The sequence below is a fragment of the Salminus brasiliensis genome, chromosome 2 (genome assembly GCF_030463535.1).
Source record: "Salminus brasiliensis chromosome 2, fSalBra1.hap2, whole genome shotgun sequence".
Taxonomy (NCBI): Eukaryota; Metazoa; Chordata; class Actinopteri; order Characiformes; family Bryconidae; genus Salminus; species Salminus brasiliensis.
This window is the reverse complement of record NC_132879.1, coordinates 13,620,098-13,635,582: the sequence shown is the minus strand read 5'-3', so window position 1 is coordinate 13,635,582 and position 15,485 is coordinate 13,620,098. Positions and strand designations below refer to the sequence as shown.

At 39.9% G+C, this 15,485-nt stretch overlaps 1 protein-coding gene across 1 annotated transcript; it reads right to left on the bottom strand.

Moving 5' to 3' along the window:
- Positions 1-2,916: 2,916 nt before the first annotated feature.
- On the bottom strand, positions 2,917-14,810 carry LOC140549626 (soluble guanylate cyclase 88E-like). The gene is made up of 17 exons (XM_072673375.1): positions 14,691-14,810; positions 13,542-13,682; positions 13,064-13,203; positions 11,948-12,082; positions 11,538-11,661; positions 11,105-11,224; positions 10,750-10,834; positions 10,552-10,638; positions 9,629-9,746; positions 9,136-9,265; positions 7,552-7,698; positions 7,314-7,460; positions 7,063-7,219; positions 6,508-6,617; positions 5,508-5,597; positions 3,801-3,947; positions 2,917-2,940 (listed from the first exon to the last, which is right to left on the bottom strand). The coding sequence occupies exons 1-17, from the start codon at positions 14,808-14,810 to the stop codon at positions 2,917-2,919; spliced, it is 2,022 nt and encodes a 673-aa protein (XP_072529476.1).
- Between the last annotated feature and the right edge of the window lie 675 nt (positions 14,811-15,485).

Here is a 15,485-nt window from a genome sequence, read left to right as displayed (position 1 = left end):
TTCACTCTCTGACTCATCTCTACTAAACAGTTTATTGCAACAGCATTCATCTTTTCCATGGGTTCTCCTGAACTTCCTCTGAAAAACAAAAAACAACAGAAAACACACCAACTCAAAAACCACTTATAGTGAAAAACTACTGGAATGCACTCAATATATTTGATAATATAATATATTTGAATGCATTCAGCCACAGAAGTATTAGGTACTGACATTAGATGGTTAGCTCTGGATCATAAAAGCCACTTCAGCTCATCCCAGTATTGAAGTATTGAATTAAGCTCCAATTTTCCAGAGAATACAGTTCCCCTGCTCCACAGCCTAATGCTGGGGGGTTTTATACCCCTCTAGTCGACACTTATTGACCCCATTGACCCCATGTTTGTCTGAAGCTGTTCCTGAGCGTCCCATTGTATTGGCAATTTTTTTCTATAGAGATGATATAAGCTGTGTGTACATAACTGAACATCTGCTTTAGCAATGAATAAACCTTTAAAGGACCTGACTGACTGAAACAAAAATAGTACAAGAGTTCAACTAGGACTGGGCAATTCAAATTCAAATGAATCAAAACTGACATTTAGACCCTCTAATTAATGGATTCTTGCCCATGTCAATTATTTAAATTTGCTTTATTCATTTAATGCATTTTTTATTCTGCTAATATATATCCCCAGTGTGTGTGTTCATAAACTGCCCACTTAAGCCAAGCAGCTCGAGCTGATTTTATAATTAATGTAAAATGTTCAATTAATCGTGATATTGATTTGAGGTTAAATCACCCAGCACTAGGTATAACTGTTACCATTTAAGAATACTGACTTTTAGACTTTCTAAAACTAAGAAACCTAGTAAAGAAAATGCAATCCTAGATCTTCCGTCTCTGAAACGGCATATTATAGATTTATTGCTTCAGTTAAAAAATACCTTCTACAAAAAAACATGATTTTCATAATCTTTAGACTTTAACTGTTAGTGTGTTTTGAGTTGGCAGGTTTTCTGTTCATGTGGAAATGCAGAGAAATGCAAGGAAAAACCCATTTTCTCCCCAATTTAGATCGCCAAGTATCCAACACATACATATTCTCCCCCATCACATGCAATGCCTCCAACACTGGGAGGGTGAGGCCAACACACGCCTCCTCCAACATGTGGACAACCAGCCAGTACCTCTTTTTCCATCAGCAGACGCCAGCGCTGGCCAGCACGGCACTGAAGTGATGTGGGGAGAAAGTGCCATCTACAAGGCCAACTGTACTCTATCAGAGCGCTCTATCAAGGGAAATCCAAGTTTCTGTGGTAATCAACCAAATGTTAAAAATGCAACACATCGCATGCGATTTTGCTGGTAAGCACTGGAGTATCTCTTTAATGTAGGGGACAAAAAGACAAGCTGAAGCATTTTACAAGGATCAGTCCGTTTACTTTACACCTCATTACCTCCAGAGCATCTCTAGCCAGCAACATCTGTAAACCAGTTTTAACTGCATTCACTGAGAAGCTTAATCTAAGGTGCAAACACAACACACTGATTTCTAGACTGTGGGGAATCCAGGCCAAAGCCAGTGTCAGTATAGGATGAATGTCTTTGGGGGTGTCTGCTTCAGGATATGGAGCACATGGTGCTTTTTTCTGAGCAGCGTGAATCACAGGAGCCTTCTGGAGACTCCATGATTGAATCCCGACCATCAAACTCCGGAGAATCCAGCTCTATGTGAGGGTCCTGGAGACCGGCGTCCTGCTGGACATCTTTGTAATGAGACTGAGAAAGATACAGGCAGTTATACTGACAGAGAAAGAGAGAGAGTGTTTAGAGAGTGTAAGCCATATCAGTAAATATGTTCCACTAAAAAAAAAATCTAACCAGCTGCTATAGGCCTGCTGCTGACACCAGTCTGGAACTGGATTTTAACTGGATTAGATTGAGATTAAGGGTCAAATTGATGGATCTTTAGGGTTGAGGTTAATGTTAAGATTAGGGCCAGGACTAAGGGTTAGGATTAGGTTTTGCGTTGAGGTTAGGGTTAGGATTAAGGCCAGAACTGAGGGTTAGGATTAGGTTTTGGGTTGAGGTTAAGGGGTAGGACTAGGGCCAGGACTGAGGTTAGGATTAGGTTTTGGGTTGAGGTTAGGGTTAGGATTAGGGCCAGGACTGAGGGTTAGAATTAGGTTTTGGGTTGAGGTTAGAGGTAGGACTAGGGCCAGGACTGAGGTTAGGATTAGATTTTGGCTTGAAGTTAGGGTTAGGATTAGGGCCAGGACTGAGGGTTAGAATTAGGTTTTGGGTTGAGGTTAGGGGTAGGATTAGGGCCAGGACTGAGGTTAGGATTAGATTTTGGCTTGAAGTTAGGGTTAGGATTAGGGCCAGGACTGAGGGTTAGAATTAGGTTTTGGGTTGAGGTTAGGGGTAGGATTAGGGCTAGGATATTTACCTCAGTGTATTTAGATTCGCTATTGCTACTTCACTGATATGTGATATGTGTTACTGATACTCTGCATCAGAGTATTAAGAGTAAAGGGTTTAAAAAAGGGTTTCATTATTGTTACCATCAAATAACTTAAGAGTGTAGATATGTACATAACAGATATATTTTTTCCCAAAAATAGCAAGATGTAACTGTGTAAGTCATGTTTATGCTGCTTTAAAGTTGTGACCTGACATGCTGCACATATATAGGTTGATGCAGCACATTGCATCAATGCATTTTCACACTTTTATCCATGGTCATGGAGGATCTATATGTTCGCAGTTCACAAGCAGTCAACATTATTCCTTTGCAGTGAATATGTAAACAAGAAGCCCTGTGGTTTGTCTCACCTTACTAACGGACATCTCCTCCACTCTACCCTCCTCCATGGACTCCTCCAGAGAGTTGCCAGAAGTTTCCATCTTAATGCGGTGAGATCGGATAGACTTCACATCATCCTCATCTTCACCTGCTACAGACGGGAACACCTGGAGAAAAACCAAAACGCTCATAGGGCCAACCAGACATAAAACGAGCTACAACATCTGTCCTTGGGCATATAGTATGAGGAGCTGAGGTAGAGCTCAAAAATAAGACGTATTGAATTGGAAGGCATTAAGGAAATGGTTAAACTCTGAAAACTGTAACAGCAACATTAGTTCTATTCCAGGTTTTGTGGCCAATCTTCAGCCCTGACCTATCCAGTCTCCTCCCAAGTCCTCCACATTTTCACAACCAGTCAGTGTTCTCTAGCCATGTTGAGTTAAGCTCCTTGTACCAATGACTGTAGACTGTAGAAGACACGCTTCCAGACCAAGCGTGTCTCAGACCACCTTCATTGAGTTTACAGATTTCGATTTCCCCCCTGGATTCCCAGTTTGTCCAGTAAGTTTAATGTTTCAACAGTAAAAGGGCAAGTTCCACTACAATTCAGCTACTCCGTTTAATGAACAGAAGAGTCTCTGACAGTCAAGGCTGTATATTATTTAATTCCTAGGTGTAACCCCACCTTCTTAAAGCAGAATAATGTTTTAAAAACTGATGGGGGGCAATAAATAAAAAAGCCAATATTAGCACAGGAAAAACTATTTGTTGGAATTAGACACGGAGATGGAAAGACAGACATTGTTCAGGAGAAGAACAATGAAATGGAAATCTGGCTGTTTAGTCATTGAAATATATGAGGATGGGTGGAGCTACACATCATACTGCAACCAGCCAGCAGAGGTGCTAGACCTGTGGTTGCTTCACTTTTGAAAGATGTTGCTATTGAGAGACCACTGAGTTCAGAAAAGAACACAACGGAGGGAACCGGAATTCAATGCAGTGTACCAGTACTTCCTCGTCGATTGGGGGCTCCGGAGGGGATATCGCAGCCTTGCTGATAGTTTGAGCCTCAAACTGAGGACAGGCTGCCTGGGCGTTTCCATCCTTATCCCTCTTTCCCTTTAGCCAGTATGTCTCGATCTCCACGTTGCCCTGCAAGACAAACAGGCCTCAATGGTTCTACTGATTAAAGCATTCCCTTCACACTGTGCTTTACTGGGACTGTTAGACATGTTAGAGAGGGATTACTGTCATGACAATAGACAGAAATTGCACTTATTCATTGGCTTCCAGTCTAGCAATTTAGCCAGTAACCAACCCTTAAATGTTTCTGTGAAGAATAATATGGCAGTAGGCACATCTACTTAAACACAAGACAGTGTTAAAGAGGTTTCTTGCCTAACAATGAATGTAATGAATAACGTAATTCCTGTAGTACTGAATTAAGTAATTATCATTGAGTAATTTGCATGAGTTAATAACATTTGTCTCAATGAGGTTTTATTCGATTGTGTGAAGACTTTGGCATGCAGTTAGCAGTATATATAGTTACATTAGCCTCATTGTCTAAGAAACTGTATCCAACATTTTCTGTATTGGAAATATAAGGACCCTGGCACCACGGTGATGCAAATGTGGATCACCTTGAATGGTTCTGTGGCCCCAAGTACAGTTCCCTAACCCTGCTTAGAAAACCAGGCTCAGCTCGGTGTGTAAGCTCTGTGCTCAGAACCATTCAGCCCTGCAGTGGAAAGAGACCAATGCTTTTTGGGCCCCTTTTGGTAGGTACTGACCACTGCATACCAGCAAAACCCCACAAGACCTGCCTGATATTTTGTAGATGTTCTGGCCCTGTCATGTAGCCGTCACTGTTTGGCCCTTGTTGTGGCTCACATCCTTATGCTTATTTTTCCTGCTTTTAGGAACTAACTGTTCACTTGCTGACTAATACATCCTACCCAATGACAGATTGCACTTTTGATGAAGACAATCATATTTTTCACTTCACATGTCAAATGTCATTGAAAAAAAAAAACATATATATATATAGGCTATACATGAGCATCCTATATGCATGTATTGTGGGCTTCACATGTATTACTTTTAAAAATCAAACAAAAAATAAACACATTTTTTTACATGCCATTGTTGTTGTTTTTTACAGCAATTATTTTATTTTCTCCTGCATTACCTCATGTTTAAAAACTAAAACTGCATTTTGATTTTAAAAACATTTTAATTAATTTTGAGTTCATTTTGAGTTTAGCCTCTGGCTGCTGGTCATTAGTCAGATGAAATAGCAGACTGGAATTGGCAGATCATTATGAGAAGAGTATGAGTCATATCTGACCTTTTAAAGGTTATTATCCCATAAATACAGAGCTGTCAGACCAGCAGACATCCTTCTGTCCAAATTGGTCTTAATATCCAGACTTAACATTCACACAATCTTCCAAACTTAAATTAATCCTAGTGATGATGTTATTTACACTACAGATGCATTAAAGACTAAAAAATGCAGCCTTCTAACACACCTTCATATAACCTAATGGCCGCTTAATTAGAAATCCCTGCCTTGTAGCTTCACTTACTGGTGTTCAGTAACTGTAGTCGTACAGTTTGTGGCATCATCTAGGCCCATATCATAGTCAGTTTCTGACCACAGTGAATTGTTTCCCATTGAATCACTCCGAGGCTGCTGCAGATGCTTACCTTTATGGTTATGGTTCCACGTCTCTCAAAAATGAAGTGGCTGCCCTTCAGGTGCTCATAGGTGGCGCTACTGAGCTGAATGTGCATCTCCTGCAACACACACAACAGAATTAGGAATTAGGAATATTACTGAATAAATACCACTAATTAAACAAATAAATAAAGACCACTCATTGCAGCAATAAGTTGGAAATCAAACTTCCAATCAAAATGTATTTCAGTGCCAGTGGAGGGAATTTATTTCCAGTAGGGGTCACTGAAGTCATGTTATGTGCTTCGGGCTTCAAACTGGTTAGAAGAGTGAATAGTATAATACATGAAACAAAAAACACAACCAATCATCCCTAAATTTGCCTGAACAGAATTGTAGCGGTAATGCACGTTTTTGGCTAATTACTCACGTCTTACCTTCAAACACCTGAATGTTTTTGGATAAACTTCACGTCTTATGTAAATTCATTCATCATAGAATTTTAGCACATTTATATGGCCTGTATGCAACATTTCTGTGTTTTCCAGCTAGTATGTTTCTGCATTTCTAAACAAGGAATTTGTTTGTTGAATATATATTATATTATATTATATCATATTATTATCTCATGGAGTCATTTACTCGCAAATGCATGAGCAAGCCCAATATAATGTATAATGTATTTTGCGGATGTCAGGGAGCTGTTATTAATATGTGTGAGACTCCCACAGCTTCTGGGAGGGCTGGGATGAATATGCATGAGCTCACATAGTCTAAAGGTTAACAACATCATCCTTCCTGTGTAAAAAAAACTAGGCTTTAATTGCCTCAAATGTAAGGCGCTCTGTACAAGAGTTTCCCTGTAGCTCTTGAAATATTGAAAATATGACTTCATTACCATGCTGCAATGCATTTTGTTTTATGACTCAGGCACACTATGCTGAGTTTGGAAACCTAGAATGTTAAACTTTTGATTCTGAAAGAGGTCAACTGATTTATTATTGATTCCATTCACATACAAACACAAACCTTTCCGTTGCTCTCCATGGCTGATGCTGTGTGGACCGTATCACCATGAAGACCATAGCGAGGCATTTTGTGACCTACAACCCCAGCAACGACCATTCCAGAGTGAATGCCTGAAACCAGAGTCATATTTCTAAAGGTCAATGGATGACAAACCCACTTCACAGGGGAGGTTTAAGGGCAGCAATTACCCAGGTAAAAGCTTAATACCATCAGTATGTGTATGTGGAAGTCCATAAATATATATATAGCTTCCCAGCATTGAACTGTGGATCATCTATTTTAAAAAATCAAATAAATCATTATTTATAAATAAATCTTTATATATTATTAGGCTTCCACTGATATGAACATTGCTTATCTGCATGATAATTATGAATGAATGGGCATGATGTGCAGATGTTTCAGGAGAATGAACACTAGGGAATGATCTTAAGTTAGAAGAGTACACTAAAAGCAGATTTTGCTGCTTTGGAGTCTCAGCCTTGAAGGATTAACAAAACTTGCTGTAATATGATATGATATTTATGAGTATAGAAAGAGTGAGAGTCCACACACCCACTCTGATCTGTATGTTGTTGCCATTGGACGGGTCTTTGAGGTGGTCGATGGAGCGCACCATGTCTAAGGCCATGTCACAGATGTTATGGGCGTGGTACTTAGTCTTCTCCGGGGCTCCAGCTACAACCATGTAGGCGTCTCCAATAGTCTCAACCTGAATCAGACGCACACACACAAGCACACACAGTGTCATGCTTACGCATAAATAAACTAAACAAAAACGTCTGAAGAAGCACTTTAAAACCCACCTTAAAGACTCTGTGCTTCTCGCTAAGTGTGTCGAAGAGTGTGTACATGGTGTTGAGCATGGACACCACCTGCATGGGGGTAATGTGGCTGCAGATCCGAGTGAAGCCCACCACATCGCTGAACAGAATGGTCACATCTGGGAACACCTGGGCCAAACACACATACACACAACCTGAGATCATTAGACTCAATTTTGGGCCATCTTAAATGACACTGTCACACTGTGCATGTTCTGACCTCACACGTGTTGACCGCTGGCTCTCCCTTGCGCAGTCTCTTAGCAACAGGTTTAGGGATCATCCTGTAGAGCAGGTCATCAGTCTTCTTCATCTCATAGTCCAGCATCTTCATGCTCTCCTCCAGTTTGCTGGACTTTTTCTGCTCCTGTGATGGAGAGGAAGAGAGCAACTGGTGACCTTCTGGTACCAAGGGTGTTTCTCTTACCAATAGGTCATGGCTGCCCCCCACCATAAAGGTAAAAAAAAACACAGCCATCGTTTGCTCTATTTATTGCAATCTAAAAGAACTAAGACCTATTTCTAAAGGTCTACCACAGGGATGTCAAACTGTGTTACTTATGAGGCACTGCAGCATTCCTCCTCAATAAATAGAAATATTGCCTGATTTCATTCATTAGAGGAAGAAGAAGAAGAAGAAGAAGAAGAAGAAGACATAAACCTATACACTGACCATAACATTAGATCAGCTCCACTTACCTAATAGGAGCACTGTGTGGTTCTATAATCACAGACCATAGTCCATCTGTTTCTCTGCATACTTTGTTAGCCTCCTTTCACCCTGTTCCCCACAGGGCCACCACAGAGCAGGTACCATTTGGGTGGTGGGTCATTCTCAGCACTGCAGTGACACTGACATGGTGGTGGTGTGTTAGTGTGTGTCGTGCTGGTAGGAGCGGATCAGACACAGCAGCACTGCTCTGTGGTGATCCTTGAAGTACTGACCACTGAAGGACAGGGTAAAAAGAGGCTGACAAAGTATGCAGAGAAACAGAATGACTACAGTTGCCACACTTTCTAGTAGTGAGTTGAAATTGGTGGATGCATGTTAAAGACGGTACTGAATCAGATCCTGAGGTCTGTAAACAGAACACACAAGCCGTGCCTCGAAGCCAAGGATTCAGCTGAGAATTGGTATATTTCTTTGTCATTGCTTTGCTGAAGGCTGCCCCATTTTGAAAGATTTAAAGCAGCATTATGGAGAATTGGTATTTCTTGCTCCTGGACTCACCCTACAATCGGGAAGTGTTATGCACACTTAGGACATGCTTTGCACATGAATTTCTGGATGAGCTGAGAGACACAAAACTGTCACTGAAAGTCTGTTGTCGAGGTAGAGTAATATTACAGGACTTTACACAAATATGACTTATGGGTTATACAGTATTACACAATACAGTGTTGTCCCGCCCACATCACCAATGTTATCTAGTGCAGAAACTGGTGTCCTGAGCCCCCAAGCAACAATATCATCACTATTCTTCCTATTACAGGTCAGTAGGGCATCTACATGATTTTGAAGCTATTATTTTAAGATAAAAATGCTACATAATGTTGCTTTAACTGTTACACATTTCTTACGATGTGTCAGTACAGCCAGCTCATTACTGTCTCTGGTAATGGTACCTCTGAATACTAGTGCTAGCAATGCCTCTCCTAGCTCTGCTGAAGCAATGAGCAGCCTTCACTTTGAGATGAAGCTGACAGAAGCCCGCACACCCTTTGCATTACTGCCAAGTTGGTTTATTTTTAAGAACATTAATTTTTTGCTGATATAAAAAACATTTTTTTACTCTGTCTGTACCTGTATAAGAGCTCTCTTGAGCTCCTCAGATTGCTGCGTTCCTGCCAGCACAAGGTCTCTGCTGGAGTCGTGCATGCTGAGGTCATTAATGTAGAGTCCAGTCTTAAACATGGCACTCAGACTCTCCATTCTGCGTAAAAAGAAGACACAGATATACACACACACACACACACACACGCGCACAAAGACGTGACCCGGTGTTTATGCCTTTGCCCCACCTGGTATTTAGTGCTCCCTGGGTCCCTTTTGTAGCCCTGGCCCCTAGTCATTCATCCTAGGTGTTTCTGTACTTGATCTGTGAATAAGTTGTTGTTGTTGCAGTGTGGCTTGGTCTGGTGTGAATGTGCTAATGTGTGTTTAACTTTATTTTGATTCATAAACATTTTCAATATTCAATATTAACCCAAATTCTCTCCCAAAGTCTACCAATTTAATAGATAAGAATGGGGTTAGGGAAGAGGCAAGCTGATTCATGTGTATGTGTGTAACTTACACAGGTGTCCCAAGAAAGATAATGGACTCCCATTCAGGCATGTATCTCATCTGGCCTTTCAGTTTGAGGCAGCGACTCCCATCCCCCCAGCTCTCCATGGCATTGGCGCTGTTTCCATCTAATAGAGCAAAACACCACCAGCAGCTTTATTTTTCCACTGAACTCAGTAAGCATGAACAGTTTCTCTTTCTGCCCACTAAAATAGGAAATATTTATAATCACACATTTATATTAAAATATTAACATTTTAAAATAGATCCTGCAACACAGAATTCCATAGAAGAAAACTTCCTTCCGTGGCTTTTTATAAACATGGGCCCACTTTACAAATCTGAATCTTAGGATCTTAATTGTTTATGTTTTTTTTTAATAGCTTGCAATGCTGCCTGTCATACAGCTTTCTCAATATTGCTGCAAAGACAAACTAACTAATGCATAATGCCGATATTCGTGGCTGGTGCGCCATGCCCCTTCTCCAGAGGAAATGATGTGGGAGATCCACATTTAAAATGCCAGGTGTGAACAATATGCATTTTGGCAATTATTTATTGTCAAATCAGCCAAGATGCATATTAATACCAGATGTGAAGCGCCTTTTTCAAAAGAGCATCTGTCCAGTTATGTATACAGACTGAGAAAAAATGAAGAAATCAGAGTAAGCGTACACATGCACATAGAAATCTTATTCCTGATATATATATCTACATATATATATATATATATATATATATATATATATATATATATATATATATTATATTTGTTGTATAAATATTAAGATTATATATATATCATCTTAATATTTATATAACAAATATATTTATATATTTATAACAAATAATTCAATAACAAAATTTATAACAAAATTTTACTTTTCTACTGTAGTGTGTGTGCAGTCGAGTGTGTCTGAGGGATTGTTTGACCTTTGTAATCGTCTCCAATGATGGACTGAAAGGCCATGAGCTCCACGTCTACATCAGCAGAGCGATTAGCATTCTCATAGTCAGAATCTGTAATGAAAAGACAGTACAATCAAATTCATAATAATCTTAATAATCTTAATAATCTTCTGTCTAACAGGAAGCACGTATAACATCTACAGCAGTTAACATCTTCCTTACTCTGGACTCTATTGTGAAGGTTCCGCTCCCTCTTCACAGGCTCTTTAGACATGATTTCAAACAGATTGTTGGGATGGGAGATGATCTGTGAAAAAAAAACATATATCAGTCTCCTATTTAAATTAATAGACTGTCCTTTAAAGCAAACTGGAGTCATATCTAATAGGCTGTCTCCACTGGAAGCCATATTAGTCTTTCACAAAGCTTAAGCTACCTGTTTAATAAACATACAAGTGTTAATGCGTTAAACCCTACAGGGTCTGCAGTGGCCTACACTTCAATATTTTACTCTCATAATCATTCAGAACATTTACTGAGTAATAGATCTGAAGATTTTTCATCAGACTCTACACACCATGTTCCAGGTGAACTCTACCAAGGGCCGAGCTAGGAGGAATGCATCGTTAATCTTCTTTCCATCCAGATCAGGAAAAACTGTGGCCAAACCAGAGCCAACGTTGTGCACCACCATGTCCTGTTGTAGATTATTAACATTATATTATAGAACATCACATGACTGTACAGAAGAGAAGAGAAGAGAAGAGAAGAGAAGAGAAGTAATGAGAGGAGAAAGAGAAGATGAGAAGAGAGGAGAAGATAAGAGAGGAGATGAGAAGAGAGAAGATGAGAGGTGAAAAAGGAAAACGAGAAGAGAGGAGAACAGAAAAGAGAAGAAGAGAAGAGATGAGAAGAAAGGAGATGAGAGGAAAAAAGAGAAGATGAGAAGAGAGGAAAAGAGAAGATGATAAAAGAGAAGATGAGAAGAGAAGAGAGGAGGATTGCTGTACCTGTCTGAACACAATGTTGAAGGGAAACACCTCAAAGAAAAAATCACTAGTGATTGGCAGAATCTCTTGTTCCTCTTCATCTTCTTTCTGGATGTAGCGATAAGCAGAATTATCAAAGTTCAATCTGAAAACGAGAGAAAACATTCAATAAACAAACCTGATAGTGAGCTATAGATCCAAAAACACACAACAGACCAAGCATAGGTAAAATGGGAGAACTACACCACTATCACCAAAAAGCTCCGAAAATATTATTAAAGTCAAACTAAAATAAAGGAACCTAAAAAATAAAACAATTAAAAAAACATTACACAGCAAAATTGTGATTTGTACCCTTAACTGAAGTGATATACCCCTTGCACAATACTAAAGTGTGCAGTTTCCTGCGGTGAATGTGGGGGTGGTCCTACCTCATTGTGACATGGGAGTAATCCCCCACCAGCTGCTCAGAGAGAACCTCCACATGGATGTCTGTATCATAGAACTGCTTCCCCATCTGTCTGAGCTGACCCATAGCATAGTGTAGGTAGCCCTTACGCTTACTCCTGCAGCCCAGGGCCAAACAAACCACACACACACACACACACACACTCATTTATCTTATTTACAGCATTGAGTGCATTTTCAGTAGTTCTATGCAATGTGGTCTGGTTGACCAGACATTAAGCCCACCCTTTTACTAAACTGTACTGCCAATGGTGAATGGAACTCTAGTCTAGGTATGGAAGTCTAGGATTAGGATTAATCTGGGTCTTGGAAACTTGCCCTGAGTATTTCAACTAAACAAAATTGTTCAGTTTTCATCTCCAGTAGCATTTGGATACCTGAGATGAGAACTGTGATTTTAGTCATTTCATACTATAAGAGCACAATTTATAAATATAATATATGAAATAATATATAAGATATATAAGATGCGGTTCCATCACTTGTTAGCTCCAGTAGCCTGGTAGCTTCAGAGGAAAACTAGAGAAGCAAAGTTCGAACACTAAACATGACTTTACATTTTACATTTGTAAAGAGGGGAAACTTTCAATTTTCACCTAAAGTTATTAGTTTAACTGTGCTCAGAGCTAGTCTAGGATAGGGTTGGATGGTATTTCAAAAATGATGAATTTAAATTTAAATGTATTTGAATATTTTCCCCTTCCATTCCCTTTAAAAGCCAGGTGTGGTCTGACTTTGGTGGATTGCTATTTCAATGGCACGAAGCGGGGATGTATGCGCGTTGGGCACGCACCTGTGTTGACAATTCACTGCCAAGACAGCAACGAACGTCTGACTATTGACGTCTGCCTAGGTTGTGTTCGGTTAGTGGTGCACCTGTGTTTTCTGTAGCCAAGGCAGCAATACCTCAGAAATTGACCTGAACACACCTCATTTGGAGACCCCCACGCTCATCGGCGTAGATATATTCACAAGCACCGCTGCTATTTTAACAACGCAGGCAGAAGGTATGAAAATAGACTGTTGGAGGTGTGTAAGATAGCAATGAGCATTGCGATGCTCCCCAAAATGTTTCTCACCTGTAGTGAAGTGTGACTCCGGTAGCAGACTCCTCCTGACAGAAGAAGGTGGGGGGCTGAACTTTGGGGTAACTGAAGCGCAGGTACTCATGCAGGTTATCCAGTCCATTCACAAAGTCACGCACATGACGGCCCAACACCTGAACATTCACATGGAGAAGCACAATTAAAGCATCATAGATGTAGCCTATATATATATATATATATTTTTTTTTATTCATTCAGTCATTCATTGTATTCATTCATTCATTCATTCATTTATTCATTCATATTTTAAGTAATTTAGGAGCATTTCTATTGGTCCATTCATCATAAAAATGTTAACACAAGGTAAAGAAACATAACTGGAGAAATTAAGATACAAGAGAAATGCAGATACAAGGTTTTTGCGTGACAATGGCAATATGTAGAAGGAGGCCACTTGCCTATAAAAGCAATTGGTAATTCTCTATAAATGTCACTGCAAAAACGACTTCACCTTGAGGATCCGGTCGTAGCCATACTTTCCCACAAAGCCCAGGAAGTACACACCCCAGGAGTTCATCAGCTCATTATAGGGGGTGCCTGTAACCCCACTGGCTGCTTTGGCTATGCGTGGGATTACACTCTCACTGTAGACCTACACAAACACACACAGAGTTGATTGTTAAGGCTACTTCCATGAATCTAGTTCTTAGATCCCAATATCTGAGACTGTGATAATGATCATGACATCTAGCTGACAGTTATCATCTAAATAACTGTAATTTATGATTACATTGTCTTTTTTTCTGGCAAGTATTAAAGTAGAAGCCTAAATTGGGTACATTGTCTGAAATATCTTGCTCTGTAATTAAGACATTAATGAAAATAAATGCCTCAGTTCAACACATCCACTTTCTGATTACTGCAATATGATTGTGACAGAGCAAGAGATCATAAATCATGTTCAGGACAGGATACTAGATTATAATCTCTCTGCTGTTTATTAAATGCATTACATTAAATGCATTTATTCGCTGAGTACACCTGTCAGTGCTTTTGAGCATGGCATGATTGTTGTTGTCAGAAGGGCTTGTTTGAGTATTTCGAGAACAGCTGATCTCCTGGGACTTTTAGCACTACAGTCTCTAGAGTTTACTCAGAACACATACAGTAAGCAGCAGTGAGCAGACGGAAACACCTTGTTGATAAGTGCCGTCAACAGAGATGTCACTTGACTCGCTATCCTGCTTTTTAAAACATGAACACTCAAAGTACCATTTTAACCCCTTTAAACAGCATATGGGTTAATACAGAAGCCCATGTACTTACTTAGTAATACTTAGTTTTTAATAAGCCTTGCTCTGTAAAGGGGTCAGTGCATAAACAGTTCTTAAAACAATTCTTTAAAAAATATTTCTTTTTTAATGATTTTAATGGTTATTTTAACCAGAAATGGTTCCACAAATTGGTCCAATGGTCATGTTTCAGTACTTTCTAGAATCCAGTTTGTTAATAGTGTAGGCCTATATAGTGCACTATAGGTCACAAAATATGGCTTCTACACCCATTAGCATGGCCTACATAGCGCACAATAGTGCAGACAATGGCTGAGTGTAAATGTGTAAATTATTTGTTTAATAGTTCTGAAGATTGGCTTTCTCACCTGGTGAGTGACGAAGGAGTGGAGTCTAACGTCTGCTCTCTCTCTCACCAGCTTCCACACGTCGTCTCCATACGACTCCTTAATGAAGTCATGCAGACTCTCACACAGCAAACCATACATGCTGACTGCACTGCGATAGCACCACAAGCTTTCAGCCAAACACTCAACACTCACAAGCAGCAGGTTCTAGGTAAACACACACAAACATAGGCTACACACTCAGAATGGGTAACCAGCTCACACACTCAGAACTGTGAAGCTTCAGTCCAACACACGTCCACGTCTCAAACTCTCAGACACCAACACACCAAGGTAGGGTCCTGTACAAATCCCAAGCACCTGTGAAGAAAGTAGCTATATTAGCAATGACCAATGACCAGGTCTAGAAGCAATTAGCACAGACTGAATTAGCCATGGCTAAAGCAGGCCCAAAAGAAGGATATCTGGAGGATGGACAAATGTTCTTATTGTAATCCACTGAAAATAACCAGAAGTCCTTCAAAATATGAAATTCTCCCAAATAGAACCATATGAGCCAAGTATCTCAAACTGAGAATGCTAACCAATGAGCCTTGCCAATTCATAAACGCATCTAATTCATAAAACATAACAAAAGTGTTGCTAAATCAGAAGGCTTTGGTTCCTCTGTATTAACTGACCTTGCTGGAGCTCCTTCTGAGACGGCGGTGCTGTTGAGAATCTTCCAGGTGGGTCAGCATTCTTATTTTTGAAAGCCGACCCTCTTATGCCAATTGTCAAGTGGAAGAGTTGAGCCATTGTTCTGATGTCAACTGG

Coding starts and splice junctions, on each gene's coding strand:
- LOC140549626 (XM_072673375.1), bottom strand. CDS start 14,810: ATGTATGGTTTGCTGTGTGAGAGTCTGCATGACTTCATTAAGGAGTCG. Junction 9,747..10,551: donor CATTGGAGACGATTACAAAG/GTCAAACAATCC, acceptor TTGCTCTATTAG/ATGGAAACAGCGCCAATGCC. Junction 6,618..7,062: donor CAACATACAGATCAGAGTGG/GTGTGTGGACTC, acceptor CTCTGGTTTCAG/GCATTCACTCTGGAATGGTC.